This window comes from Cinclus cinclus, chromosome 17, assembly GCF_963662255.1.
Source record: "Cinclus cinclus chromosome 17, bCinCin1.1, whole genome shotgun sequence".
NCBI lineage: Eukaryota > Metazoa > Chordata > Aves > Passeriformes > Cinclidae > Cinclus > Cinclus cinclus.
The window spans coordinates 10,488,888-10,516,215 of record NC_085062.1 but is presented as its reverse complement, the minus strand read 5'-3'; the positions used below and the strand labels follow the sequence as shown (position 1 = coordinate 10,516,215).

The window sequence follows — 27,328 nt, the reverse complement described above, 5'->3', positions numbered from 1 at the left end:
ATTTGTTATCTGATGACTTGATAAAAGTACTGGCATGGCTGAGTGATTGTTGTTGCCAACACGAGGACAGCTGGACAAAGGATGTTCAGACAGGGGGGACAGGAGTGCCATCCCACCTTTTGGGAAGAGCACTGTGATCTTAGGCTGGCTGATGCTAATTGCAGACCACATCTGATGGCTTCACATGCTTTTGGAGAATTAACTAATTTGTCTCTAATTTTGAAAAACAAAAAAGTTTTATGGGACCCCAGTGTTCGAGAGTGTTATGGATTACTCTCCCCTGTGGGATTAAAAAGGAATTTTGTTGGCTGGTCAAATTATAGATGACTTTCACAAATTTATTAGGGAGTCAAAGCTTGTCTAATTTTGAACATCAGGAGTATCTTAAGTTGAACAAGAGAGTGCCTTGTTTGTGTCTGCTTCCCTGCCTGCCCAGGTGGTGTTCCTGCCTGTTGATTTTAGCTCTGTCTGTATGTCTTTGTTGGGAGAAATGTAGGAAGCCGGGCCTTGCTTTATATGCTGCTTGTTACATCATTTTATGGCAGTGAATTGAGAAACTGCCAAAAGCCTGTCAGATGAAGAGGACTAGATAGCAGGAGCCCTACCATTGTTCTGTTCTTTCCTCTGCAGCAGATGTTTCTGGCATTGACTGGATGGTGAGGCACGGCCGGAGCCTGGCGCTCTCCGTGGCTGTGAACGTGGCTCCTGGCAGGCTGTGTTCCCCAAAATACTACAGCAGTGTCCAGGAGATGATCTTCAGCAATGCCACAGCTGACAGGGTGAGTCCTGCCTGACAGTGGGGAAGTGCTGTTGCAAGTGCTTGTTTGGAGCAGTTTTGAAAGGTGTGTGTGAACAAGTTCCTATGATACCAACCAGGACAAAAACCTCCAGGTGCCATCTGAACGTTCTCCCTTGGCTAGATGCAGTTTTTATAGTGAAATTACACAACTGTTCTGGTTCTTTTAGTTCTGATCTCTGGGGACGTGAAGATTAAATAATCTTTAACTGCAGAGTAGCTTTCATTTGGAGTAAATTACGCTCCTGTTTCCCTAGGGAATTCTCATTCACAGACCAAGTTTGTAAGAAGTGGAAATTACTCATTTTAAGAAGGAAATTTTAAATCTGGTGTTGAATGAGTAGTTTGGGGTAGGAGTTTTGTGGGCTTGGTGGGGCCTGCTGCCTTATTTCTTCTGGCTCATGGTTGCATTGGGATTTTTTTCATCGTATTATCCAATACCATTAACCCAATGTTTTCCTGCTTTGATGTTGCTGTTCTTTTGAAAGATAGGTTTAGCCTTCCACAAAAGGTGTGAGACCATGAGTTTGGTTTTAAGGGCTGTTGTTGAATTCTGCTGTAGTAATACCAATTCTTGTCTTTATGTTGAAGATCCCCATTGCAGTTAGTGGCATCAGAGGGATGGGCTTTCTCATGAAATACCACATGGAAGGGGGAGGTAACCTGCCTCCCAAACTTTCCACCCTCTTTATTAAGGTAAGAATTTTCATGTTAGCTACCTGGTGATGTTTCTGTGTGATCTGTTTGACCTAACTCATGGGTGGATGATCAATTCCCTGAAAATCTAGGTATTTCTTTTTGAGGCAGAGTACTGACAGAATCACTGTATCAGTCTGCTTTGAAGCTGTGAATGCAACACTGCCATCCCTGCTCTAACATGGAAATTTGCTTTTGAGCTTTCTTTGCTGAATCCCAAGTCTGATTCTTATAAATGCTTTTTTCCTTTGCAGTAGCAAACTGCTGGCAGAGGCAAAGAAGAGTGTGAGCAAGCTGTCAGGTTTTTAAGATTGCTAAAGGTCAAACAGCCTTTGCTAGAAATGTATCAAATGCCAAAACTCACCTGAGCTGAGAACACTGAAGTTAACATCTTTTTCAGTTCATTTCGATTTAAATATTTTTCTTAAAAATTCCTTTATTGGTCGTTTGTTTCTTATGGTGTGTGGCTGGGGTTTTCTGGTTTCTTTAGTGGTCTGCCCTCCCCAGACCCCACCACACACTTGAGTATCCCTCTTGGTAGACAAGGATAGATAGAGAGGGGTGATGCTTCAGCATGTTGCATTTTCAGATTTTACCTTTCTTTGCAATTTCTTTAACAAACTACTGAACACACCAAGTTGACATGATACAGGCCAACATTCTTTGAAGCAGACTTTTTGTTTGAAATCCAGCTTTTCTATATTAATATAATAGTATTGTGTTAAAATATCAAATACCACACTTGCCACTAAACCTTTATCACAGTTATTAATAATGCACTTGACATTCAGATGTTAGTTTTCATGTTTTAAATGGGTTAAGATTAAAATACAAAACTCTCATTCTTTGAATTTTGAAGTGAAATCCACTGTTAAAATGTACCCAGTATTCCAACCAGGGACTGGCTTGGCTGTTGTTGCTGAGTGAGTGTGTTGTAGAGGTGCTGACAGTATCAGCTTTTCTGCTCTTAGTGGTCACTGTTATTTCCTGAGACAGTTGAGATGAAGATGTGACACTGTCATCAACTACATATTTACAAATTTTCTACTGAAAAGTTGCCTGGTTTTGAAGGTTTGACCTTCTCTTACACAGTCTAGTCAGACTTAATTGGTAACAAGCATGTATCTTGTGTACCCGTGTGGTGGAAACTGTTTGCTTTTCTTAGGATAGTTTTAAATGCTTAAATTAGAAAAAAAAAATTAACATCTGCTTTAAATACGTGTCCTTTGTATATGTGAATGTAAGTGTACCTTTGTCTCCTTCAGTGTCTTCAGAACTCATCCAGTGACATAAAGTTAGTTGCAGAAAAGATGATTTGGTGGGCAAACAAAAGCCATCTTCCCCCATTGGATACTCAGACAATTAAACCAATTCTCAAAGCACTTCTGGACAACACAAAAGACAAAAACACCAGTGTAAGAGCCTACAGTGACCAGGCTATTGTCAACCTTCTGAAGATGAGAGCGGGTGAAGAAGTGCTTGAGGTATGAGACATATTAAAAAAACACAATTGTTGGTAGCAAGGCTGCGTCACCTTGTTCTGCTTTTGTCTTTGTAGTGCCTGCAGCCTCAGAATGTGCTGGAAGTCTCTTATTAAATAGATGAAGTGGGACATTCCCATTTTCATTTAGATTTTCAGCAGCATTCTCATGCTAAGCTCTGAAGAAATCAGCTACACCTGTTCTGTACAACCTTGCTGTGCAGCATTAATAGAACTGAGGCATTTAACATACCCCCTTGAGCCTGGCCTGTGCTGAGTTCCCTCAGCTGGCACTGATAATTCATTGCTTTGGTCACTTGGATGATCACAGTGGCGCTAGGGAGGATTTAGGATGGATATTTAGGATGGACTACTACTTAATGCATCCATTTCCAGACCTGTTTTCTAAGTCTCTCCTGCTTTTGTATAGTTCCACATCCGGAATTGCAAAACCAGGTGAAGACTTTTGGGATTCTGGAAAGATTTCAGTTGATAGGGCGTGTAAGGCACTCACTCAGATTTCAAATGGTGTGTTGTAATGAGTTGGTAATTGGTGCTGTCTCCCTTCCAGTCAGTCTCCAAGATTCTGGATGCTGCCAGCCTGGAGCTTCTCAATGAAAGCTGCAGGAGGTCCCTGCGGAAGCTGGCTGGGCAGGCTGACTCCGAGGAACAGATCGACGACACCATCCTGACGTGATAAAGAAACACTGAACCAACCGCTGCATCAGCATTTCAACTCAAACACATATTATAAATGTTTTCATTTTTGAAAATGTTAATTCTGATGGGATTTCATGAACAGGACTCCCAGAGAGTATTTTAGTATCAAACATACCAGAATAGCCTTAATTAGACCCACACTAGATTAAATTCAAAAATGTGGTCCCCTTTTTGAAACAGATAAGGTGCAAGAGACAGACATACTAACTAATACTGGTCAGCTGTGGCCAATTGTGAGATGTGGTTAGAGCACATCAGGCTTAAACTCTGGTGACAACTATTTCCTTTCCAGGGTCTGTGCAAAAACTCCAGTACTGCAGGTATTGTTGGTTTTTCCACGCACCCTGGAGGCAGGAATAGAACTCAGTGGAAGTTCAGTTGTAGTGTTTCTGTGTACTGCTAACTTGCTGCTTGTGACGGTTCTGAAGACTGAAAATCCCTGTAACGGAGTATTTAAAACAGCCTTAGAAATCACACGTGCGAAAGGGGGATTAAATGCAGTCTGGTTAGAGAAGGAACATTTAATAAAGGCTCTGACTTTGATCCTTCTGATGTAAACTGTTCTTTTTACAAATTCATTTGTCAACAGACTTATACTGTGATTTACTTTTCAGACCTGTTTGTTCTAGGGCATACAGTTTGTAGAGTGGACAGTGCTGATCTGTGAAAACCTTTTGCAGAACTGAGGCAAGACAGGATTTAAAGTCAAGCCAGAACTGACATTTAATGAAATTTGCAAGTAATTACTCCTGTTAATTTCCAAAGTATTTTTGACTATAGACAGCTTTTTAATTACTGAAATTGTGAAAAGTCCTTTTATTTACATCTTCAAAGGCTTCACAAGTTACTTGGCATTAGGGTTTTTGGTCAATCAGTTGTGCTGCTCCAAGAAAGTATTTTATTTTACCTGGCCACATATATTTCTCTTGAAAAAAAAATAAATTAATTTACTAGGACATCTTGTCATTTGATGGAAATAGCGAAAATCCTATTGCAGAATACAAATTTTTAAAAGGCAAAATGAGCTTTACAGTAAATGTAGAGCAATAGTTAAGTGAGCCTTACCTATTTTATGAAACTCGCAGGTTGCACCTGAGAAGCCAGAGCACTAAGATTTGTTATTTCATGTGGGTGGGGTGTGTGTCACCCTCCTTTCTTCTAACTCTGGATGGCTCAAACCATGATGATGGGAAAACACAGCACTCCACGTCATAACATTTGAGAGCATGAAGTGAAACCCTGCGGTTCTGCTAGAAACAAATTTTCTCATTGTTATGGCAGTAGCAGCAAAAACAAGAACATGTTTATCATACTAATGCCTCAGACAGCAAGATACAATCGTGGGCAGGTATTTGGGAGTGCTGTGGTTTGTTCTGGTCAGAAATGTGAGAATCTGGTAAAAGGTTCTTGGTGCTGTGTCAGTTCCCAGCCTGTGGTGTAGCATCCTGACAATAGATTTGCTGTAGGAGTTAGTGGAAGGAACTTGGGAAATCAGCTATTTTACCCTGAGATAGGCTCAGCTCCCACTATACCATTCCTAGCTGATTGCCACACAACTGATTATATAGCATTGTAGGATGGAGATTCCATAACCTCTCTATGCTATCTATTTCGTTATATGAACTTATCAGACTGACAGAACTTACCTCATGTCTGAAGAAAAAGTTTTCCTTGCTGCTACTTGAGTGCACTGCTGCTTGTCCTATTCCCACAGACATTGAAAACAGTTCATTTTTGCAGCAACTGCATTGTCACTTCAGTGTCCTCACCTCTGGATGAAATAAATTTAGATTTTCTACTTTTTTTTTTTTTTTTTTGAGATTTCCATGTTTTCTGAAGTTACACTGCTGCCCCTCAAGGTTGTTTGTTTCATTCTGACTCCTCTTTGCCTCGAGGTGTCCATGGGAAGTTGTTGTGCAAGCCCCACATAACACAGTTCTTCTCCCAACACAAGGTCTGGGTGTTCCTTTGTTGCCACACCACCACGTCATTGACACGTTTAGGCTGTGATCAGCTACAAAGCCAAGCTACAAAATGGCTCTTTAGAGAATTATATCTAATCTTGTATTTATGCACTGGAGGTATTTCTACTAAACTGCAGCACTTCCCAGTTGGTCTGATGGAAACTGTGTTCCAGTTCATCCCATTCAGCTGCATTCTGAAGGTGGGTTTTAATCCTGATTTTTGCCTTTCAAAATACTTGTGAATCTGAAATAATTTAAAAACTGTATTTGCACTGAGTTGGTAATACTCAAGAATGGAAACTCAACTCAATGCTCCTAAAGATTTGGCAGCTCAGGGCACAGATGAGTTTCATCTGTGATGAAATAGCTGTGCCTTGGGGTCACAGGAACAGCACTTAAACCATGCAATGCAAAAACCTCTGCCCTGAAACGTGTACAAAATTTGATGCCATTCAAAACCTACTAAGTAGGTGTCAAAAAGCTCAGCGATTGTACTGGAATTACTCACTCCATTACTGTAGCCATGAAGGAATGAAAAAATGGAAGGTTTTGGTGAAGAATGGCTGTTTGAGCTCTTACAATGGGCACACTGGCTTACCTATTCTGATTAAACTGATGCTCCACATAAACATGGAAAAGGAAATTATAGGTAAATTAAGCTTTTTTTATTAATTTGTTCTTTAGAACAAGATCTTCTGTTTTGATGATGTGCATTTCCAACTTAGGTAGCAGCAAGTGGAAAAACTCATTCATCTTCCCAAACAACACCTGAATTTCTGCACTGAGCTTAGTTGTTCCTGAGAGGGAGGATTAAAAGGTGGGAGTTCCTTGCACTTGTGGAGAATATGCTGATTTTTCAGTCACAGTGAAACACTTGATTTGGATTTTGATACCTACTTTTTGCCAAACTATTTATACACTGCAGTAAAATATATCAGAGACAAAATACCCATAATTTTTGCCACAACATGAGCTCTGCTGAATTGATTGTGCCAACTTGGAGACTAAAGAATTTTTTCCTCATTTCAAATGTCTTAAAAATACCAGTTGCCAGTAAAAGATAATTTTTCCTACAACTGATGGTAATAGTATCAACTGTCAAGCAACTGTCTTTGAGTGACAGCTGAATTGTGTTTCTTTCAAGATCAAAAAATAATTTATGAGAAAGGTTTAAACTTACAAGGTGCTAAAATTACAGTGGAAGAGAGACAAATGTAAAAGCATAAAATATTCAAATATTTTTATTTTTTGATTAGTCACAGTTCCTACTGTCCATTTTATCTGGTAACACCATGATGCCTCACGCTTTTCACGTGATGAGGTTTAAAAATAGAGGAGCCACCATCATTTTGGGTTTGAGCTGGTGGTTTGTGTGCTGGATTCAAGGGATTTCCCTGCAGTGTCCTCAGTTATTCTGATAACTCTGGTAGTGCTGGCTTGCATGATGGGCTGCCCCAGTGCTTGTCTGCATTGGATGATACATATATATGTATATTATAGATATATATATATATTTTATATATATGGTGTTTAAAATGCATGAGTTGGTGGAGTGAACATTTGCTGAAGGTCACAGGAGTGGATTCCAGGATGTGAGAACGTTAACAGCGTGAATTTTGGAAACAAGAATACATTTCTGAAGGTTAAGATTAAGAAAGGTTTATAATTAAGTGAAACACCACCCTCTAGACCAGGTTGCCCCAGTCCCCACCCAGCCTGGCCTTGGACATATCCAGGGATCCAGGGGCAGCCACAGCATCTCTGGGCAACCTGTGCCAGAGCCTCACCTCCCTCACAAGAAACAATTCCTTCCTAATACAGATTTATTTATAATCTGTAACGATCCAAGTTCTTTAGTGCTGATATACCTCTTCTCATCTGAATGACAATGCATGTTAGTAAAACAGGTTTCATTAAATAATTCAGCTTGATCTCAGGAGCTCAAGTACCAGAGAATGTTTTGTCTAGAAAAATTAATCACAGCAAACCCCAGCACTTCACTTGTGCCATGTGTCCACTTAAAATTGGCAATCACCTAATAAGTGACCATAGTCTTGCAGAATTTGTGTAGCCAATGTTTGTGCAACTGATAACAAAATCACTCAGGCTGCTGGGCGACTGGGAGAGTGCTTTACACCTGCAGATGTGGGTTGGGGACGGGGCAAGCACGGATGCTGATGTGAGGTCAAGGCCCTTCCTGAGCCATACACAGGCACACCACTGGAGTAAAAACCCCAGGAATTTCACTTCAGACTGGCCTGACTTGCCAGGCCTGTGACACACACGTGGGCATTTCGTATCACTGCTCTAGGGCTCCTCACCTGCGGCTCGGGCTGCGATGGGAACTGTTCCCGTCCCTACACAAATCGCTCCTTTGGAGCACAGCTGGGCGTGCCGGGGCTCCCTCAAGCCTTTGATGTTTTCCTGGGGGCAGCGTCGCTTTTGCCGCGTCCTCACACAATCACCAACGGGAGCCCGGGGATCAAACACGTTCCCGACGGAGGTCTCTCGGCGGCTCGGCACGGGGGGAGGACAAAGGATCCCGCGGAGGGGAAGCGCGTCCCTCACGCTCCCGCCATGGCTGCCACCGCGCGCCAGCCGCCTCAACCACCGCCCCCAGCGCGCAGGCGCGGGCGCGCGAGGGCGCGGCCGTTTTCCCGCGCAGCCGCGGCGCGGGGCGGGGCTGGGCGGGCGCAGGCGCGGCGGCGCAGCTGCCGGCCCCTGGCGGCGGCCCTGCGCATGCGCGGCGGCGGCCCCGCTGTCAGTTCCGGCTGTTTGTCCGGGAAGTGGCTCCGGCCGGAGCCGCCGCCGCCCCCCACCCCCCCTCCCCCGCCCGCTCCGCCGCCCGCGGCCGCTCCCCGGCCATGGCCCGGGACTACGACCACCTCTTCAAGCTGCTCATCATCGGCGACAGCGGTGAGCGCGGGCGGCACGGCGCGGGGGCGTGGGTAGGCCGCTGGCGGGGTGGCCGCCCCTCGGGCCGTGAGGGGCCGGAGAGGGCGGCGGGGCCGGGGCGGGCGGCGCGGGGGAGTCGGGGAGGGGCGGCCTCCTCCGCCCGGGGCACCCGCGGCGTTGTGCTGCCGGTGCCGCGGCGCGGGGCTGAGCCGGGATCCCGCGCCGTGCGTGAATGGCGGGGCGCGTCCGCTTGGGCTTCGGGAGGTTTTATCTGATAAACCTGCGGAACTGGCTACCACAGGATATTATGGTAAATAGCTTGGCTGGGTTTGGGAAAAGGCAGATTAGACACGTAGAAGTCAGGACAGCATCGGCAGTGCTGCCGGCATCAACCTTGGCGAGCGCATGTTTTGACGGCGCCCACTAATCTATTGCTGGGATGAGGAGGGAATTCCCTTCCCCTGTGACAGGCAGTCTAGGGATCGATGGGAAGGGCTGGCTGCTCTAAGGACTATTGTTTCCAATGTGGCAGCTAGTACCTTTTAACAGTCAGTCCTTATTACCTTAATTATTCCTTAAGACTTTTTTTGTGCTTCAGCCTGAAGTCTCAGTTCTAGAGTTCCTTATTTATTTTTTTATAAATCCTGGAAGAGCTGGTAGCTTTGTATGCTTCTTGTTACAGTATAGGATGCAAATATCTAAAAACAGGAGATAAAGGCGTTGAGTTTTTTGAAAATAGACCTTTAAATATTTCTGCAGCAACCTCAGAAACTTCTGGAGGGCTGAACGTGTGAACCGAGCCAGTGTCTGGTGCTTTGGTCTGGGAACATAGGAATCGGGACTGGGAAGATTGCTGCCGTCGGTGCAGCTCGGTGTTGGTAGCACTCCAGCAGCTTACAGTTGAATTTCCATAAACTGGAGAAGGGTGCATCCACCCTCTTCTTTTACCAGAGGTGTGGTCCTTGGGGCGGCAGGTCCTGGCATGCAGCGAGGCACAGCTCTTGGATGAAAGAGTAAAGTTGCACGATCTTGGCAGTTGTCACTTTCAGAAGCTTTAGCTTCGTGTAGAAGATGTTTTATTCTACACTAAACTCTGTCTGCATGAAGGGCTCTAAGGAGGGACACAGGACAACAGCTTCAGAGCAGCTTAAACCCCAGGCAATTCTGGGAGCCTGTGGATTATTACAACCAAATGCTGCATTCTGAGTAGAGCAGCAGCTCTGTTGCTTGCTGATGAGTTCCAAAACTATTCAGGCAAGATAAACAGGATGATGAAAACTCTGAGGAAGATTTCTCATTTTAAACAATTAAATACCTTTTCCCAGGTCAGTCTTCTTGAGTAAAATCTCTATAGTGTATTCAGTGAAAAGAGTGTTGTGAGAAGTGTCAGGCTGCCTGTGGTTTTCTGCTGTAATTAAATCTCACTATGTAGTTTGACTATTGATTTTTCTTTGGTTTTGTTTTTGCTAACCTCAACAGGAAGGCTTTGTCCCTGCTTTCACGGAACAGTTTGCTTGCCTTGTTTATTGCCATTTATTCCTTGCAATAGGAAGTGGACTGTAACTGGATAGGATACTTCTGTCTCATCTGCTTTCCCCTGTATGCAAATCTGTCAAGAGGGTAATAGGTTTGTGTGTTTTTAGAACAGGTCATCTTGAAAAGCTCCTGGTGATTTCAGCTGTGCCAGTTATTTAAAAATAATCTGAGTTTTGCATCTGCTTCTTTAATTCATTCTACCGTTCAGTAAGATATGGGTCTTAGAATCTCTTAGAATCTTGTCTGATACAGAAATTCGCTTTGAGTTTTAACTGTGCAAAGTCAGTAGGCATTTTCTTTTGTTTTGTTTCATTTTGCCATCTTCAACAAGCTGAGGGCCCTGCGAGCTTTCTCTTCAGATCTTCAGACAGCTCTGTGTGGGAAGTGTGGGGTCACCAAGAGTGTGGTTTCTCTCTGCGTGAACAGTGTGGGTCAGAGGCAGTGTTTGCTTAGAGAGATCATTGTCACTGGGGCATGTAGAGCTTGCCGAGTTCGGGAGGTTTCTTCTCTCTGGGAGCTGTGCAGCTTGTGCAGTGGAGGGCAGTGTGACAGAGCAGTGTCATGTGCAGCTCTGCAGCATCGCCCAGGGCTGGCTGAGCTGGAGATGGTGCTGTGCTCTGACAGGTCAGTGGGTTCCGGCACCTTCTTGCCTTTCGCTGAGCTGAAGGCCAAGGCTGCTTGGTCAAGAAGCACAGCACTTGCTGCTGGGGCATTCTTGTTTCCTCTTAGTTTCTTATTTTTTCTTAGTTGACCTGTATTTGCAGAGCATTAACTCTTGATAAATAACCAGTCCTCTGTTAAAGTACAGGAACTGCTCTGCTACCTTTTTTGAGCTTGGACTTATTGATTATATCAATGCTGTATCTTTGTATTTTTTAGTTCCTTTCCTCTTTTCCTCCTTAGCTTGGTAGCAATGAGAAATAAGCATGGCTTCTCCAGATGGCTGGTGGTTTGAACTCTTTGCAAATAAGACCTGGCTTACTGTAATCATGCAGATTTTTAGGTTGGTTTTTATTTTTTCTTGGTTTGTCACATGCTAGCAGCTGAGAACTACTGGCGTTCTGCGTAGCCTTGGCGTAAATCTTCTGTTAAGAAGAACTTGCAAGTTATACATCGTCAAAAATAATTACCTTTAATAACTTCTACCTGAAAAGATTTAATAGATAATTACCCTGGTGAAGTTGAATTTCCTATTCATGCCATTAGCAGATTTATTTTGGGGAGGAAGGGTCATTAACAGCAGAGATGTTATGCAGAGATAACAACATGGAGTCATTTGGATACCTAGATTCTCTTGGGTGGGTGTGCAGGAATGAATTTCTTACAGCTCTTGTCTGTAGCACTGTGAAAAATGCTTCCCTGCAACAGTGTGTGATCAGGGTGCAAACCATCAGTTTGCACCTGGATGAAGTGCTGCTCAGAGCATTTAGAGAAATGTTTCGTGGAACATTTTGGCAACAGGGACAGCTTCAGAAAGATGTGTGTCCTTCCTGTTAGATGTGGAACAAGGCTGTTTTGGATGGCAATACAGCACAGTAATTCCCAATTCCTGTTTGGTTTAGGCTTCTGTTAGACTGTGGCCATGCTAATGTGGGCTTTGTAGTACCGAGCCCTGGTGTGATTGTCAGAGCAGCCCAAATTCCACACAGAACAGGAGGTAGGCAGTGGTGTTACTGACGTCACCCGTGATGTGCAAGTGGAATTCAATAGAGTGCTGAATTCAGAGCAGTGTTCTGATCACTTGTTAATTCACAGGACATGCTCAGCTTTGGCTGCTTCCCTAGCAGATGTAAGCCTACTGATTGCAAACTTGCTTTTAGTTGTTACTCTTCACTGACCTCTTGAACTGCCCACAGTTCAGAAGCTGCTGTTGGAGGGATTGCTGAGGGCTGGAGGAGGGAGGGCACAAGTCTCCCCTCCCTGCACTGCTACCATCATCCTGAAGCATCCTGAGTCCTGGGGTGACTGTGCTTGGTCAAATCTCCAAGGAGAGTGTGGAGATGAGCAGTCAAAGTGGATGTTACTTAAATAATGTGCCAATTTTTATGTAATGGACGTGTAAAACACTGCTGTGTTCCCTGACCCCCAGGATGACTGTATTGAAAGATCTGCTGTGTTTGTTTGTTGTAGGTGTGGGCAAGAGCAGTTTGCTGTTGCGTTTTGCAGATAATACCTTCTCAGGTGAGTGGTTTGTTTTCTTCAGTAAGTAAAATGGTCTAGGTTTGCTCCAGTGCTGCTGGTTTGTAAGGAATCTGTGTTTGCCCACTGATAGCTGTGCTGGGAATACATCATGCTTGTAACTTTGCATCTCTTGGTATTAGCCTACAGGCCATCCTGTCTGATCTTCACTGGCAGCTGGAAGTCCCTGAGTATTGAAATACTGAGGTGATTTCAGAAACTGCTTAGGTGGTTTAGGTTGTACTGTACTCTCTGCAGACTTCCTATTAGTCATTTGGGATTTAGATTGAGTATTGTGGTAAACCACTTACTTTTGTGATATAACCTATTTATTGGGAGGAAGCTCTTAGAACAGACTGTATTCAAAGTAAGTGTTTGCACAAGCATTTAAAACAAAGTGTCTCAAAATTTTCATAAGTGAAATGCTCTCATAGTTACAGTCTATTTCTTGAGATGTTTGGGTGCATGTTCTTGATCAATGAGATAGAAAAATAATAATTTTATTTTGTAACACTGAGCTTTTAGTTTTAAAGGTGGCATGGGAGAAGTGGTTTTATGGCTAGGAAAAAGCTGTTAGCTACAGATAAAAATATGCAGATCAGCATAATATAAAACATTTTAAACAGTAAGCAGATACGGGGAACCTTGCTCTCCTGTCCAGTCTGAGAGCTGCTGCCAAGTAGTGTTCAAGAAGTGTGCTTTGGGACATCCAAAATAAACAAGACTTAGGTTCTCACTTACCCACACTTTCCCTTCAGGCAGCTACATTACCACCATTGGAGTGGATTTTAAAATCCGAACAGTTGAGATCAATGGAGAGAAGGTGAAACTCCAGATCTGGGACACAGCTGGCCAAGAACGCTTCCGGACTATCACATCAACGTGAGTAACACCAGCCTTTGTGCCTTTTTGTACCTTTGGGTCTGGATCTCCTGGTCCACAGTTGGGGTTTAGATTCTGAAGTGTTGCAATTGATTAACTAATGATAGCTGTGTGGTCTGGATGGAGACACTTCTCTCAGCTGTGTCAGAACCGACTGTGGTGGTGATATTCTGGCAAGGTTTGCAGCTGGGATTTCAGAGTTCCTCACCCTTCTACGCATTTCTGTGGTGGCTTTGTCTTATTCCTCTGCTGCTGGTTTCCAAATGGTAGAACTGGAGATACTAGGCTGCATATAGTAGACAACTTGTCTCTGTGCCTATCCAAGTTCATCCTCTGAATGCACTGCAGAAGCACAGAGTGCAAACCCTCTGTCACTCTCATAGCTAATGAACAGCTTGGAGATTGAAGAGTAGGATTTCTGATCCCTGATTTTCCTTTAGGACAAACGCTTTAGCAGCTTTGTGTGGAGTTCTGCTGAAGCAGACGCCCACAAGATATTAACCTTTTCCTTGGTTGGAGTTCACATTTGAACTCATTGTCCTTTTGAATAGCATGTGCAGAGCTTTTCCTGTTCCTGAAGAAGCCACACCTAGAGCTGCGGTGGTGGGAGCTAAGAATAAAGTGTGTTTGTAAACTGATTGCAGTAAAGGTGGACTGCTCACGGGTGGTGGGGAAGAGGGAAAAGTGCACTTGGAAACTGAACTCTTGTTTCCTTGGGTTTTAACCAAAATAATTCTTGAAAGATACATGTGTTTCACTTGGTCTTTCATGACTCACTTCTCCTTTGGCTCTTACTTGAGAGCATTTTCAGCTGATTGATGGATTAATTGACTCAGACCTGAAAATAATGAGATTGGTTACATCTGTGTTATGTCTAAAGCACTAGAAATGGCAAAGTGATGTGTGCCCCGCCCCTTTCCTCTGCACTCCTATACGGATATTACTCGGTTACTTCCATTGTTTCTTAAGTGTTTAGCTTGAAAAAAACTCGGTTGCCTCTTGTAGGGTTCCTGTGTGTGACATCACTTCTTGTTTGAACGCTGCAGGCAGCTTTGGGAAGGAAGTGGTGAGGGGGAGGCAGCCCCGTCAGCTGTGACAGAGCCCCGGCTACTGCTGAGTCAGCAAATGGCCTTCCTGTTTGCAGATTCCCCGACGGGACTCGGGGCTTGGAATGAGCCTCGGGTCGTGGTGCTGATGCCAGCTAGCTTAGAAAGCCGTGGTGTATCCAGCACTGGGGGAAACCAGCAAAGGAGGATTCCTTCTGTCAAGGGGAATAGCTGCTGATCGGGTTTTGCGCGGTGTTTCGTGGAAATTCTTTTCTTTGTTAACATTTAAAATAAACTGAAATGGTTTGAGGCATTTGTGGCGTGACCTGTTGGAACTCTGCTGCCCCTTACTTTCATGTTGCTTTTTAGCCAAGTGAGGCACATTTTACTTTGGGGGGAAGCTAACGTTCTGGGGTTTCTGCCTTAGCTCTGGTAGTTACAGAATCCTCCATGGTCAGAGAAAAGATCTGCATTTTTTGCAGTTCTGTGCAGAGAAGTTCATGTGTCCAAGTGCATTTGAAGTGTTAGGGAAACACTTTGGGAATGCTGGTTATAGTGGGATGAGGGCTGTTCTTGCTAGGTTGGTTGGCTGTGCCTGTCTAGTGTTCCTAATCAGTATCACCTATAAAACCAGACAATTTAAAAATCTTGTTAAATTTTAAAATTTAACACAAGTTAAATTTTAGAAATGGTTCTGACCGGTTTGATTTTGTTGGTTTTTTTTTTCCATTTATTGGAAAACTAGTACTGTAGCTGATTTATTTATCCTAAACTGACTGACAAATCAAGTAACCTTGCTTTGTTCTTACAAAAGAGCTTGACTATCAAATCATGGGTGGAGTGTGAGTGCTCTGTCAACAGAATGTAGTAGTCTGCCTATTCTTTGACTAGATTGAGGTTTAGACTGAAGTTAAGAATATAAAAGGTGTTCCTTTGGTATTACAGTAGGTCAGGGAGTCCCTTTACAGGGAAAGGCAGAGTTCAGATTGATGTTGAGCCAAGCCTGGCAAGCAAACCTGAAATTAGAGCCCATCTGGTAATTACAGTAATAGGTTGGTACTGCTGCTTTGTGGACTTAGAACTGCAAAATGGTAGAGGTGGTAGGAAGTTAATAGTGGAAAATTGGGAAACATTAAAAGGTTGTACTAGTTTGCTTTCACGTGACTGTAGCTACAATCAAAAGCTGAAAAGCAGAATAAAACTGTTAAGGAACAGAAATCAATTTGGTTTGGAGTATTCTACAGAAGCTCTAAAAAATGAAACTAGATCAGAATTTCAGACTAACTAGGAAGTATAAAGGCAGCTGGTTTTATTGTCTGTTAAATGTGGAAACACTGGTGCCTTCTGGGAGGAGAGGCTGATCTGTGTGAATTTGGTTGCCATGGAATGTCATCCAAATTAAATTTGATTTAAATTCACCAGGGATTTAGCGTGCCAGGACGCAGCTGTATTAGCAGGAGTACTTAAAATTCATGAACAGCCAGTCCCTGCACTTGATTTCCTCTTGTAGACAGGACTACTTTGTCCTGATTCAGGACTGTGGGTTTAGGATTCAAGCTTTACATAATAGTTGTCAGATGCCAGCTCAGGATGAATAGTGATAGCAGAGGGACCTTCTGCCATGGTTCCCTGTAGAATGGCATGTTTGAGAGAGGGATAAGGTCTTTGAGATGATAGAATTGCTGTGTCTTGTAAAGCACATACGACTAAAAGGCTGGTTAAAAGACTGGTCTGACTGACAATAGATGTGCTTCCAGGAACTTGAAAGAAAGATATGAGAGTATGAAACCAGATTATTAGAAGTCTCTGGAAATGGTTAGAATTCTAGATGAATGAAAAAAATGAAGGAAATGTGTGCTACAAAGTAGTGAAGTATGAATAAAGAAGCTGGATTAAACCAGTGACCTGTCTTTCACATTTGGCAGTTACATGTTTTCCTGAAAAAACATGTGGGTCCTACTGGACCCACATAGTGTCTCTTAAATCTGACTTAGCTCCTGCTGTGCTCCATGAAACTGGTTGTTATAACTCCAGATGTTAATATTGGGAAGCAATTGCCAGGGGGAATATGAGAATTTTCTCACTGGTTTTGTGCAGTAGGGAATGCCCCAAGGAGTGGCAAATGTTCCCTCGTGAAGGAAGGCTGTGTTCAGGGATGTGACGGGGGGGATGCAGGTGGCTGAAGGACATGTTGAGTTGGGTTAACCCCCAGGTTCATTCTAGTGGTAGAACAAGCAGTAAGGTGTTTATTTCAACTTAAATATTGGCTTTCTTAAGCCTTTTCCACACCTAGGCTAAATGTAAAGCCTCTAGGTCTGGGGAAGTCTTGCAGCTGTGTGGGAGATTGTTGGCTGCTACCAAGCATGCAAGTGGGTACACAGGTCAGGTTTGGTTGTCTTTCACCTCAGGAGGATACTTTCATGGATACTCTTAACATGAATAACTGATCTAGAACACTTTTTTCTGTATTTCACAAAGCTATTTGCACCAGCTGATGCTGGCTTTGGAGGTTTGCAGAGTACATGGCAGAGCACCCCCACCACAGAGGACAGCTAGCATAAGTCTGTGACTGAGAGGCTCAGATTGAGGACTTCAGGTTTCTTCTGCTCTCATTTCTGTGGTCTCCATTTCCCCAAAAATGTGGATGGGAAGGAGATAAGACATTCTTTCCCTTGTGTCAAAGTTTCAACTACCTCTTGGTTGCCAAAAGCACAAAATTTACACCTACTCCTCCCTGAATGCCAAAAACCCCATCTGTTCTCCACTCGCCAAAGCCCACAGCCTGTTATAAAAGCAGTTCTGCACTGCATCATTCTGGAAGTTGAAGTATGGGATAGGATAAATCAGATTTTGTTTTCTAGTACTGTCCTGCATTTGGGGTTGGAGAAGCTTTGCTGTACTTGTTAAGCTGAAAATGTTATCTAGGTTGCAGAGCTGTATCTAACAACTGATATAAAATGGCATGACCAGCTTTTTGAGAAAAAAAAAAAAAGTGTGCTATGGGACTTAAGAGTTAGAGAATAACAGGTAGTCGTGGTCTTATCTCTCAGGCTGATCTCTCTTGGTAACGACAGCCAATAGAGAAAATGACATTTTCGTGTAGATGAGGGGTTGGCAACCTTTCTAGAACAACGTGCCAGACAATTTTCCCTTCCAAAAATAGAAGCAGTGTATGCTGGTAGGCACTCAGCAGGAGTCAGGGGTTGCTGTCTTGTACAGAGGAAGCTGTTTCTGCTGAGGTGATTGGCAATATCAGTGGCAGGAGCTCCGAGCTCCTGCAGGGTTCCCATTGCTGTGGTGCTCTCAGGGTCTCAGGTGCTGCAGAGTCCAGCCCACAGCCCACGCCAGGAGCACAATCCCGACGGTGCTGACGAGGTGTCAGGAGTGGGATCCGTACGTGCAGGCTGCCGGTTTTCCACTTCCCGACATCACATGCTTTGCTCAGAAGAAAATGTAGGTGCGTGGGCAAGGTAGGAGCAGCAGGATGCTCCGTTGGGCCCTGGCTGGGCTGACTGGGATGCCAGGCTGGGCTCGGCGTGCACAGCAGAACGAAGCAGCTCTGCGTAGGTGCGGCCGAAGCACCGCGCCTCTCCAGGGCCTGAGCCTTGTCTTGGCAAGTGCAGAGCTCAGTGCTGGGGAGGAATTGTAGGTCGGCCTGAGGGCTGCTGAATTCAAAGACTATTAGGTGGTGATACGGCAGAGCTTGAAGATAATGGGTTTATTGTTGAGCTGTGGAGAAATCCAGTGTGTTGGTAAGATTGGGGATCTTTCCCTGTCTGATGTTATCACGCAAAACAGGATTCATCAAAACAGTGTGCAAGGCATGCTAGTGTCAGGAGAGGGTGGGTTATTTTTGCAACATGTGGATTCAGGCCATGCAGTATTTTTCCCTCTACAGTCATGAGTAAAGTTGAGTTGTAATCAAGTAAAGCACAAAGGCAGTGCTGTAGCAAGTTTTGAAGTTGTTGAAAGAACTGACTGTGAATGGACTAGAACATTTGAAAGCGCGGGATTTCTTACGAGCTGGGAATAAGGAATTCTTACTTGAGGTAGCTCTTGCCAAGGGAAGCAAATGTACAGCATAAATCAGTGTTAAACACGGCATGGGAGAAGTATTTGAGTGTCTTCTGCACGTGCCCAGACGGGCAGGAGGAGCAGACTGTTCTACTGCTGCAGAGCATCATGGAGGAGCACTGATAGCCAGCACTGATCCAGAGAGGAAGGTGTGTGACTCTGGGGATGATCTATGCCTCTCTGCAAGTCTGATGGTGTATCAAGGCAGGTGGGTTCTCTTGTAGAAGGATGAGGCTGGAGGCAGGAAGAGACAGGCACTTGCTTAAGCACTTCAGCAGCAAAGTGAGCTGAAGCTTTGAGATCTTCTCAAAGGTGTGTTTGGGTTAGATCCAAAGGCTTTGAAGTTCAAAGGTGTGTTTGTTGAGTTGGCAAAATCAAAGAGGAGCAGAATGGTCACAGTGGATGTCTCTGAAGTGCAGTGGATGTACTGCAAGAAGTGCTTGTGATAAGACAGGAAGGTTTAGGAATGCTATCACAATTTAAGGGAAAATCCTCAATTTTATATGCTGCTTTCTTGAACTTGTTTTATTAAAAAATTGATATTGATCAGAAGAAGGAAAAGAGGATGAAAGGAAAAGAATAAAGCTACACAAAATATAAAAAATTGATCCTGATGAAAACCTCACTGTTAACTGTTTCCTCTTTCAATTGCTTTTTATTTTATGGGTCACAGCTGCCTAATTTGCAATAGGGAATGTACCTGGTAGCCTTGTGATTGTGGCTGAAAACTGAGAAGGTAAAGCTTGCTGGTTTTTTATTTAGCATTTTCATGGTGCACATACTGTCTGTCTTTGGTAGCTTCGTGCAGGTGATGATGTTGGAACCTGAATTCAGATATTTTTCTTGCATATCAGACTTGTGCATCATCTTTTAAAGGTGTTGGTTGCCCAATACTAATGGGAATAAACTGAAATAAAGCTTATTTTTAATGGCTGAAGGTAGCAGAGTGTATTGAATGCACATATGGAGTCGATCTGTTGAGTAGGAAGGTGTGATCAGAACACAGCCGCTCAACAAGACAGAAATTTCTGAGAGCTCACAAGAACTGTGACTGAAGGTTGAGTATATTTGGAGATCTGCTGAAGTTTTAGTCTGTAAGGGATTGTTCACAGATAACAGAATTACTGCAAAAACTTAATGTGGCTTACACAGCCCCAAGGTTCACATCACAGTCAGTTCTGAGGATGTGCTGTGGTCATTGCCTTTGGTCCTGTAGCTGGAAGACAACATTCATCTTTGAAGGTCTTGACAACCTGAACAAAGATTGTAGAAGTCTTTGGACTTGGAAACACATTTGTCTAGAGTGAATGAGCAGGGGGCTGTGTAGCTTTGGAGAAATAGCCTGAGATCAAGCTGTTATAAAAAAGCTACATCAGTCTCAGTGGAAAGAAAATGGGGGCACTCGATTACCATAACTTGAGGTTTTGTTGTGAATCCTGTAGAAGCTCAAGAAGTGGAAGACAAGATGATACTTTGAGTTAACATTTGCTGTCCTTTGTGCCCCACAGGTATTACAGAGGAACACATGGGGTCATAGTTGTCTACGATGTAACAAGTGCAGAATCTTTTGTGAATGTAAAACGGTGGTTGCATGAAATTAATCAAAACTGTGATGATGTCTGCAGGATACTAGGTAGGTAATTAGGGAGGTACAGCATCTCATTTAGTGGGCTGGCCTGCTGAAATACCAAACTGACTTTTATTCTCCTTCCTTTTTTTAGTGGGCAATAAGAATGATGACCCAGACCGAAAAGTGGTAGAAACAGAAGATGCCTATAAATTTGCTGGGCAGATGGAGATCCAATTGTTTGAGACCAGCGCCAAAGAAAATATTAATGTGGAAGAGGTAATATAATATTCAGAAGAGTAGAGATACAATGATTTGGGGATGATGGTGTGGGAAGAGTTAAAAATTCCATTCTTCCCATTGAGAAAGAAAAAGTGCTTGTACAAGTTGCAGGTAGTAGGTAAAATGTCAAAAAGAGACATTCAGCTGTTCTTGGAAGAATTGGGGAAGTGAAATGAAGGAGCCCACACTGCATTTTCAGCAGCTTTACAGTGCTCACATATTAGGCAGGAGAGACTTGAGAATGCTTGTAGGATGTAGGACTGCCCAGGCTTCACTCCTGGCCACAGCTGCCTAACTGTCCTGGTTTTATTTACTGGTTTGGAAAAAGGAATAGAACTACTGTTTAGTTTGGCAATGGGCTGGGGAAAGGTATTGGATTTCCACTTGGGCCATAGCGGGTTGGGGAAGGTCTCTGAAGCATTACTGGAACATACAGAAAAGGGGGATGGCTTCCAAGGAGCAGCACCCCACAGGAACCAGCCCGAGTTCTGGGGTGGTCTGAGTGTGCTTGTTTCTCTTGCAGATGTTTAATTGCATTACAGAGCTTGTCCTGCGAGCAAAGAAAGAAAACTTAGCAAAGCAGCAACAGCAGCAACAGAACGATGTGGTGAAGCTAACGAAGAACAGTAAAAGGAAGAAGCGGTGCTGCTAATGCCCCTTCCCTGCTGCAGAGACTCTGCTCTCAGACAGATCAGCCCCTCCAGCTAGACTCGGGCAATTCCACTGGGGCAGGCTTTGGGAGGACTTTCTCAGTTTTGTGCCGTTATTTAAAGATTATTTTTTCTCCGTGTTTTCTATCAAGAGGCGCTGGCACCTTACCACTGCAGTGCCAAGAAGGTGTGGGATGGAATCTTGCCCCCCTCTCCTCCCCTGCTCATTCCAGTGCGCCTTGTAGACAAGAAGGACGTTGCCTACCAAGTGGACTAATTAACCCAAGAGTTTGTATATAATGTATATTGCTTTAACCAGCCTCGCCTCCCTGTTGTTGCTTTGGCTTCTGCCTTCTTAATGTCAACCAATCATGGACTGCAGAGTTCATCTTTTTAAAGGAAAGGTTTAAAAGTTCTTAATTTGAGTTGGTCCCAGGCTGGCAGCTACTGCTTCCTGGGGCCTACAGCTGCATTTCTGTTGGGCTCCAGGCTGGCAGCTGGTGCCCCTGGGGCCCCTGGCTTCTCCTGGAGTCCCAGGCTTTTCCTGGGGCTCAGGCTGTGTTTTTCTGGGTACCAGGATTGCAGGTGTTGCTGCTGGAGCCTGGGGTTTCATTTCACCAGCCCCTGGGCTGGCAGCTGGAACTGCTTCTGTGGCCTGGAATTTCAGCTTGCCATCATCCAGATTTGTGGCTGGATCCTTGGGTTTCACCTCCTTGTGCTGCAGCCCAGCTGTACCTGTGCTCTCCTGTAGTTTGTATCAAGATACTGGAAAACAAACTGACCTGCAGAAGTGGGATTTGTTTGGATAAAACCTTTTTTTTTTTTTTTTTTTTTTTTGTTAAAGCAAAGTTTAACAACTTTGACCTCTGCTTCTGGTTCTGCCAGTGTCCTAAGTGAGGGTCCATTTCTTTTGAGAAGAACAAAAAATCATGTGATTCTGCCAAAAACCCCAAACTTTTACTTGTTGCCCTGTCCACAAATAGGCAATCTGAACTTGAATGTGAATTTTGGTGGCAAAGCTTTTGTGTTTGAGAGAGAAAAGGCATGGAAAAAAAAAAAATCCAGCTCTTCTTATTGATGTTTGAATATGAAAGCTGCAATCATTCCCAGGATTATTCTGTTAGGAAGGAGGACTGCTGTTTAATGCAAAGAAATGGAAAGCTTGCTTGCTTGGATTATGTGGTGGTGGAGGATCACACTTGGAAACAAACTGGTCTTGCTGTGCTCAGCAACATTTTCCTGGCCCTCATCAGCCTTTCTGGGAAAACAAGGGCTCACTTCCTCAGCCTGAATAGTCACAGTTAAAGGTGGAGAGTGTATGTGTGTGTAACTAAAATATCAAATGGCTGGGCTGAAAGGACATGCTCAGCACATGAATTATTGCCTAAATAATATTAAAAAATAATTTTACCTTAAAAGGCATGGAGAGTATGATTCCCTTTAAGGCCTTGAAGATGGACATACTCCATGTGCCAGTAAGGGGCCCTATGGAATTGCTGGCCTTAGTTTGGTAGGATGTGATTCACACATGTCCATGAGCTTGGAATCAGCCCACTTCTCTCCCTTCCTCACTCTTTCCCCAGGAGAGGCTAAATTGTAGTCACTTGTTTTGCCTGCATTTTTTTAGGTTTTTCAGGTTGTGGTAAGAGCCCTGATCATACAATCACATCACAATCAATCACTTTAAAAGACTTTTTCCGAAGTGCAAACAATGAATGTGTGACACGTGGGATTTTAATTGGTTCAGGTGCTGGGGATAAGTATCCAGCTGCCTTCACCCATCTCTCTTCTTCACATATCCTGCATTGGTAACCCAACAATTGGAGTGAGCTGGGATCATTGTAAAACTTGGGTGGCTGTGGAAAGTGGTGGCTTAGGTCACACCAGTCCATCCTGTCTGCTCTCCAGTGTGGAATGTGCTGTGTGCTGGGAGGAGCTGGGCCAGTCCCTGGAGCTGTGCTGTGGGAGGGGAGCTGTACTGGGGGGATCCCCCCTGCAGATTGAGGGGCTCAGCTGTGTTACTTTGGGAATCTTGTTGGTAGCTGTGTGCAGATCTAGGAGGGAGTAACTTCATATAGGCAGAAGTAAAGAACATGTCTGAATTTACTGGAAATGATGCAATAAAATGAGGAAATGGTGCACCCAAGCCTGGAGTGTTCTCTTACATGGAAAAATTGGCCCTCTTTGAGTCCAGGTTTTTGTGGCCGTGGTTGGAATTCTATCAATCCAAGTCCAGCTTCCTGGCTTAAAGGGGGAATTTCTTTTTCCCCAGAGCTGGCTGTAGAGGAGCAGTTACCTCTGCTCTTGCTGTCACTGTTCAATTGGAGGGGGTGGGGGCTGTGTCTCTAGTGGTGCTGATGTGAAGTTTCCTAAATGTTGAGCAATGGAATGTCTAACTGGTTTGCTAGGATTATTTCTGTAATGAAAGTTTCTAATTATGCTTTTTAAATAATTTTAAAAAACTAAAAATAAAGGTTACAAGCTGCCAAATCTTTTTTTTTGAGGCTCTGTTTCCTCTGCTGTCCACCACCTGGAGGTGGAGGGTGGCAAGCCAGGGGTGAGCTCTGCTGCTGTGTGTAAAGGGTTATTTCCTGAGAGGGGATATTTAAAAAAAAAAACATAATTAATGCTTTCAAATGTTTGGTTACTGTTTTAGTTTGAATGAAAGAGCAATATGGAGCAGGTAACTTATTTCTGTGTGAAGTGAGATGCCTATGATTGTGCTGTAATCTTTTGTTCTGCTCAACAAAAAGTATTGAGTGAGCTTTAAAAGCTCCTCCTCCCAGGGTGACTAAAAAGCATCTGGAGTGTTTCCTCACTTTCCCAGGAAATTAATGTGTGTTTTAATTAACCTGTGCAGTAACTGCAGCCCTGCCCAGGCTGCTCCTGGAAGGTGCCTCTGCTCTGTCTGTGCCCTTCTGGGAGAAGGTGGAGGAGACTCCTGGGGATGTATGGATGGTCTGAGCTGCAGCTGCTGCCAGCTGGGGGTGTCCTGTCGGTGTTTGGTGTCTAAACTCCTTCTACTTTGAGTCTGCCCCCATACCAGGGCCAGTAAAGGACACAAATGGCTGGAAGGTGGGATGAATTACCCACCTTTAGGTTTTCTTGTGTACCAAGAGATAGAAATGTTTTTTTGCCCTGGCCCCTTTTCTCCTAAGCACACACAGGGGCATTACCTGACTGAATTTAATGGCATGTTGCAGCACCAAAGATGCTGTTGGATGTTAAGTGACAGTTCAAAAAATGAGCCTGTTTTGCAGCTGGGCACAGTAAAGTGGTGAGATCCAGGACAGTATTCTATAAATGATCTGTTTTATTCTGAAGAGAACTATTTACAAAAGAAGTAGAGCATTGTTTTTACTAAAAATATGCCTTTATAGATTTTTATAATATGTATCTTATAAAAACCATACATTTATTTACACAACTGCTACATACAAAAATTACAGCACTGTGGTATATGTACATATCATAGGTACATTCTTTCTGCTTGTCCCTGCTGTGTGCTTTTTCCCTCTCAATTCAAGGGAATCATTGCTGCAGCACCCAGACGCTTCCTTCCTTGGCTTTTTGGTTCAAACAATCCTGCTTTTTATAGCTGAGTGGAGAGTAGAGAATTTGCCTGATGGAGAGGCATATCTGGAATTTGCCATTCTAAGTAGGACAAGTGCATGTGGCCCTGCCTGCAGCCTCACTTCCTGCTCTCTGTGCAAAATGACTCTGTTGTCAGTAACTTTAATTTACTGTTCATCTCCACGGCAAGTTGCTGATCTAAGTTTGTGTGAAGATAAAGTGCTAGTGACTTGCCTTTCATTTACATTTGTTCCTTGTTTACAGTTGCTTCCCTTGCAGAGTTTAGGAAGGGGAGACTGATCCCTTTTTCCTCAGGCTGGCATAACAAACATTTGCCCCAACAGTCACCTGTTACCTGTGGGAAAGTCCTTTGTAACCTTAATCTCAGCAGGCATCTCTTCTCTGTGCAATATTAGAACAGTGACTGTGCAGAACTACTGTTTAATTTACCATATCTCAAAAGCAAAGCTGAGGGATGTGTTTAGAGCTGCTGATCCCACTCCTTAAATCTCTTTTGGGATCCTGAGTACCTGCTGGATTAATGTGCTTCCTCCATCTCACTCCCTGGAGCCGATGTTTCCTTTACACTGTGTGTGTCCTGCAAGAGTCAAGTACCACAATGAGGTGTCTTCTAACCAGCACTGCAAGGATGACTCCAGGCTCCTGGCCATGAAGGATGGAGGTGAGTGTTAATGACAGCACAGGGTGAAGTAGTCGGGACCTCGTTAAAACACAAAGTGACAAATGGGTGTGAAGGACTGCACGGGTGAGGTTTTTCAAGACAGAAGACAAAACCTAGCTGCTGTGTTAAGGCAGTTTCTGTTCCTGTGGAGTAGCAGCTCAGCACAAGGAGGTCTCCTTTGGTGTGTTGTCCAGTTCATTACACCCAGTTCTCTTGTATCTCTGGGTTTAGTAGTGCAACTAAGTCTTTAGGGTGAAGGGGCTTGTTTGAAGAATCCATACCCGACTGGCATCTTGGAACATGCTGACTTTTCCTCTTGCAATCTCTTCCATCACTCTTGTTAAATAAATAAAACTGCAATGGGATGAAGGATTCTCCTTAAATTAAGAGATGTGCTGTGCCTACCCCTGCAACTGAATGAGTCACTTTCCTTAGCAAACGTAGCAGAAGGCACCTTTTTCATCTCATTACTGCATCTTCATGGGATAACTTAAGGCCCTTGCCTTAGGATTACATCCAACTATATCCATCCATTCATCCTCACTGGGGTAGAGTCCCATACAAGTGCTGGGCATGTGGCTTCAGTTGAGTTGGTGGGGTCTGGGAAATGACAGCTGACAGCAGAAGGTCCCTGAGGACCAAGATGTTCACATGGCTCTCCTGTGAAAGAGCATCGTTTTCAGTGTTCACAGGTGTCACTGTGTCACAGGTGTCACTGGCATCCACACCTCATTTTGCAGGTATCAAAGCTTGGGGAAATGCACGTGGGTGCGACTGAGTCCTGGCAGCAGGAGATGCTGAGCTTGTGCCTCGTGTCCCTGCCCTATCCAGAGTCACAGTACAGGCAGGATGGGAGGATGAGGACTGAGAGCATGTGGCACTGCACTGCAGCCCTTCCCCTCACTTGCACAAGTGGCTACAAGCAGATACTCAACAGCTGAGCATTGCCTAGAAAGGAGAGGCCAAGGTTCACTTTCCTTCCCTGCCTGTGAGGCTCCTGATTCCTTTCCCCATAAGCATCAAGCTGTATTGGGGGGACTTTGCCCAAGTACTTCCTGAAGCAGGCTCTGCAATCCAGAGTTCATTGCTTTCCTGTAAACGGGTTTTACCACTCAGCTCTTTCCTATCATTGCCAATCTCAGAGCACTCCTTGCAACCCAGAGCTGCCTTAGTGCAAGATGATTTCATACCAGTGTGGTGGTTTCGTACTAACAAGGAAATATGGGAATGCTCAAATCTTCATAGGCAGAAAGGATATTTGTACTGAGGTATTATGGATGTTCTATTCCACAGGTAAGCTGAATCATACTAACCCCCAAGCCACCAGCCTCTTACCTGCTGCTTAGAAGGTGTTTGGTACCTCCTCTAGCAGAAAGCTTGTTCCTGGAAGCAGTGAGCAGAGACAGCAGCTCCCTGTGGGATGGTGTGTTAGCACCGAAGTTGCAGAGCAGGGCAGAGCTGAAGGTGCACCCAGCTCTGTCTGCTGTGGGCCAAAGTAGGTGGTGGCCTCTTTAAAGCAGCAGGAAACAAACTGGGGACTGTGGGTATCACAAGCTGGGAGAATGTGTGAAAATTGCATGACAGCCACAGGACATCTCTGAACTGAGCCTGGTGCTCCTCACTGGCTTATGATGGTAGACTGATAAAACAGAAGAGCTGTAAAGTGCCCATCCAGTGCAGAGGGAAGGTCTCTACTTGAGTATTGCAGGATTTCCAGCACTGCTGTGTGCATACACCAAAAAGCCACGTTCCTTCTTGTTGATCAAGTTGTGCAAAGCAGGCTCTGGTCATCTTTGATCAAAGGGACCTTCAACCACCTGCTCACCAAAGGGCTGAGTAGCAACTGACCCACAGGCAGGGACTCCTTTCTGTCAGGCCACAGCCACTGTTACTGCATAGGGCAGAGTAACCTGCAGGCTTTCCAGAGCTTTGTAGACACCCTGATAGCCTTTGGCTTCAGTGAAGGCAGATGCCAGTGTGCTTTCTGAGGATCCAGTCTGCCAACCCAGGTTCAAAGACTAACTGACATCAGTGGGAGCAGGCTTTCAGTGAATTACTAGTTAGGCTTTTGGGGGCCTATCCAGTTAAAATGACAGTTTTTTTACTCTGTTTGGGAGATGTGTATGGCTTTGGGGAGAGGTGTGTGACTTGCTGAAGCTCCCAAACTACTTTTGGCCATTGGAGGAACAGCAGGTGCCCCAGGACTGAACATGCACAACTTTGATCCAGTCTGTAATCTTTGTAGATGGTCAGTCTCCTGGGGAGAAATTTGTGTAGCTACAGCCTGCAACTCTTACCTCTGTAACA

At 44.3% G+C, this 27,328-nt stretch overlaps 2 protein-coding genes across 3 annotated transcripts in view; both read left to right on the top strand.

Moving 5' to 3' along the window:
* GCN1 (GCN1 activator of EIF2AK4) overlaps positions 1 to 4,233 on the top strand; it is a 38,404-nt gene extending 34,171 nt beyond the window's left edge. Inside the window, exons 55-58 of the mRNA XM_062504018.1 lie at positions 631 to 779; positions 1,388 to 1,492; positions 2,758 to 2,976; positions 3,544 to 4,233. Of these exons, the coding sequence (XP_062360002.1) occupies positions 631 to 779; positions 1,388 to 1,492; positions 2,758 to 2,976; positions 3,544 to 3,669 (599 nt within the window). The 3' untranslated portion in view covers positions 3,670 to 4,233. The remainder of the gene's footprint in view (positions 1 to 630; positions 780 to 1,387; positions 1,493 to 2,757; positions 2,977 to 3,543) is intronic.
* Positions 4,234 to 8,477: 4,244 nt separating this feature from the next.
* Positions 8,478 to 23,247, top strand: RAB35 (RAB35, member RAS oncogene family). Of its 2 annotated transcripts, none has more exons than XM_062504546.1 (6): positions 8,478 to 8,572; positions 12,218 to 12,268; positions 13,024 to 13,147; positions 19,776 to 19,900; positions 19,989 to 20,113; positions 20,640 to 23,247. In XM_062504546.1, exons 1-6 carry the CDS (start codon positions 8,521 to 8,523, stop codon positions 20,766 to 20,768), a joined length of 606 nt encoding a protein of 201 aa, XP_062360530.1. In that variant the 5' UTR covers positions 8,478 to 8,520; the 3' UTR covers positions 20,769 to 23,247. The 2 variants fall into 2 exon arrangements, with proteins under 2 accessions (XP_062360530.1, XP_062360531.1); XM_062504547.1 differs by having other exon boundaries at positions 8,494 to 8,572; positions 12,254 to 12,268.
* The last annotated feature ends 4,081 nt before the right edge of the window (positions 23,248 to 27,328 follow it).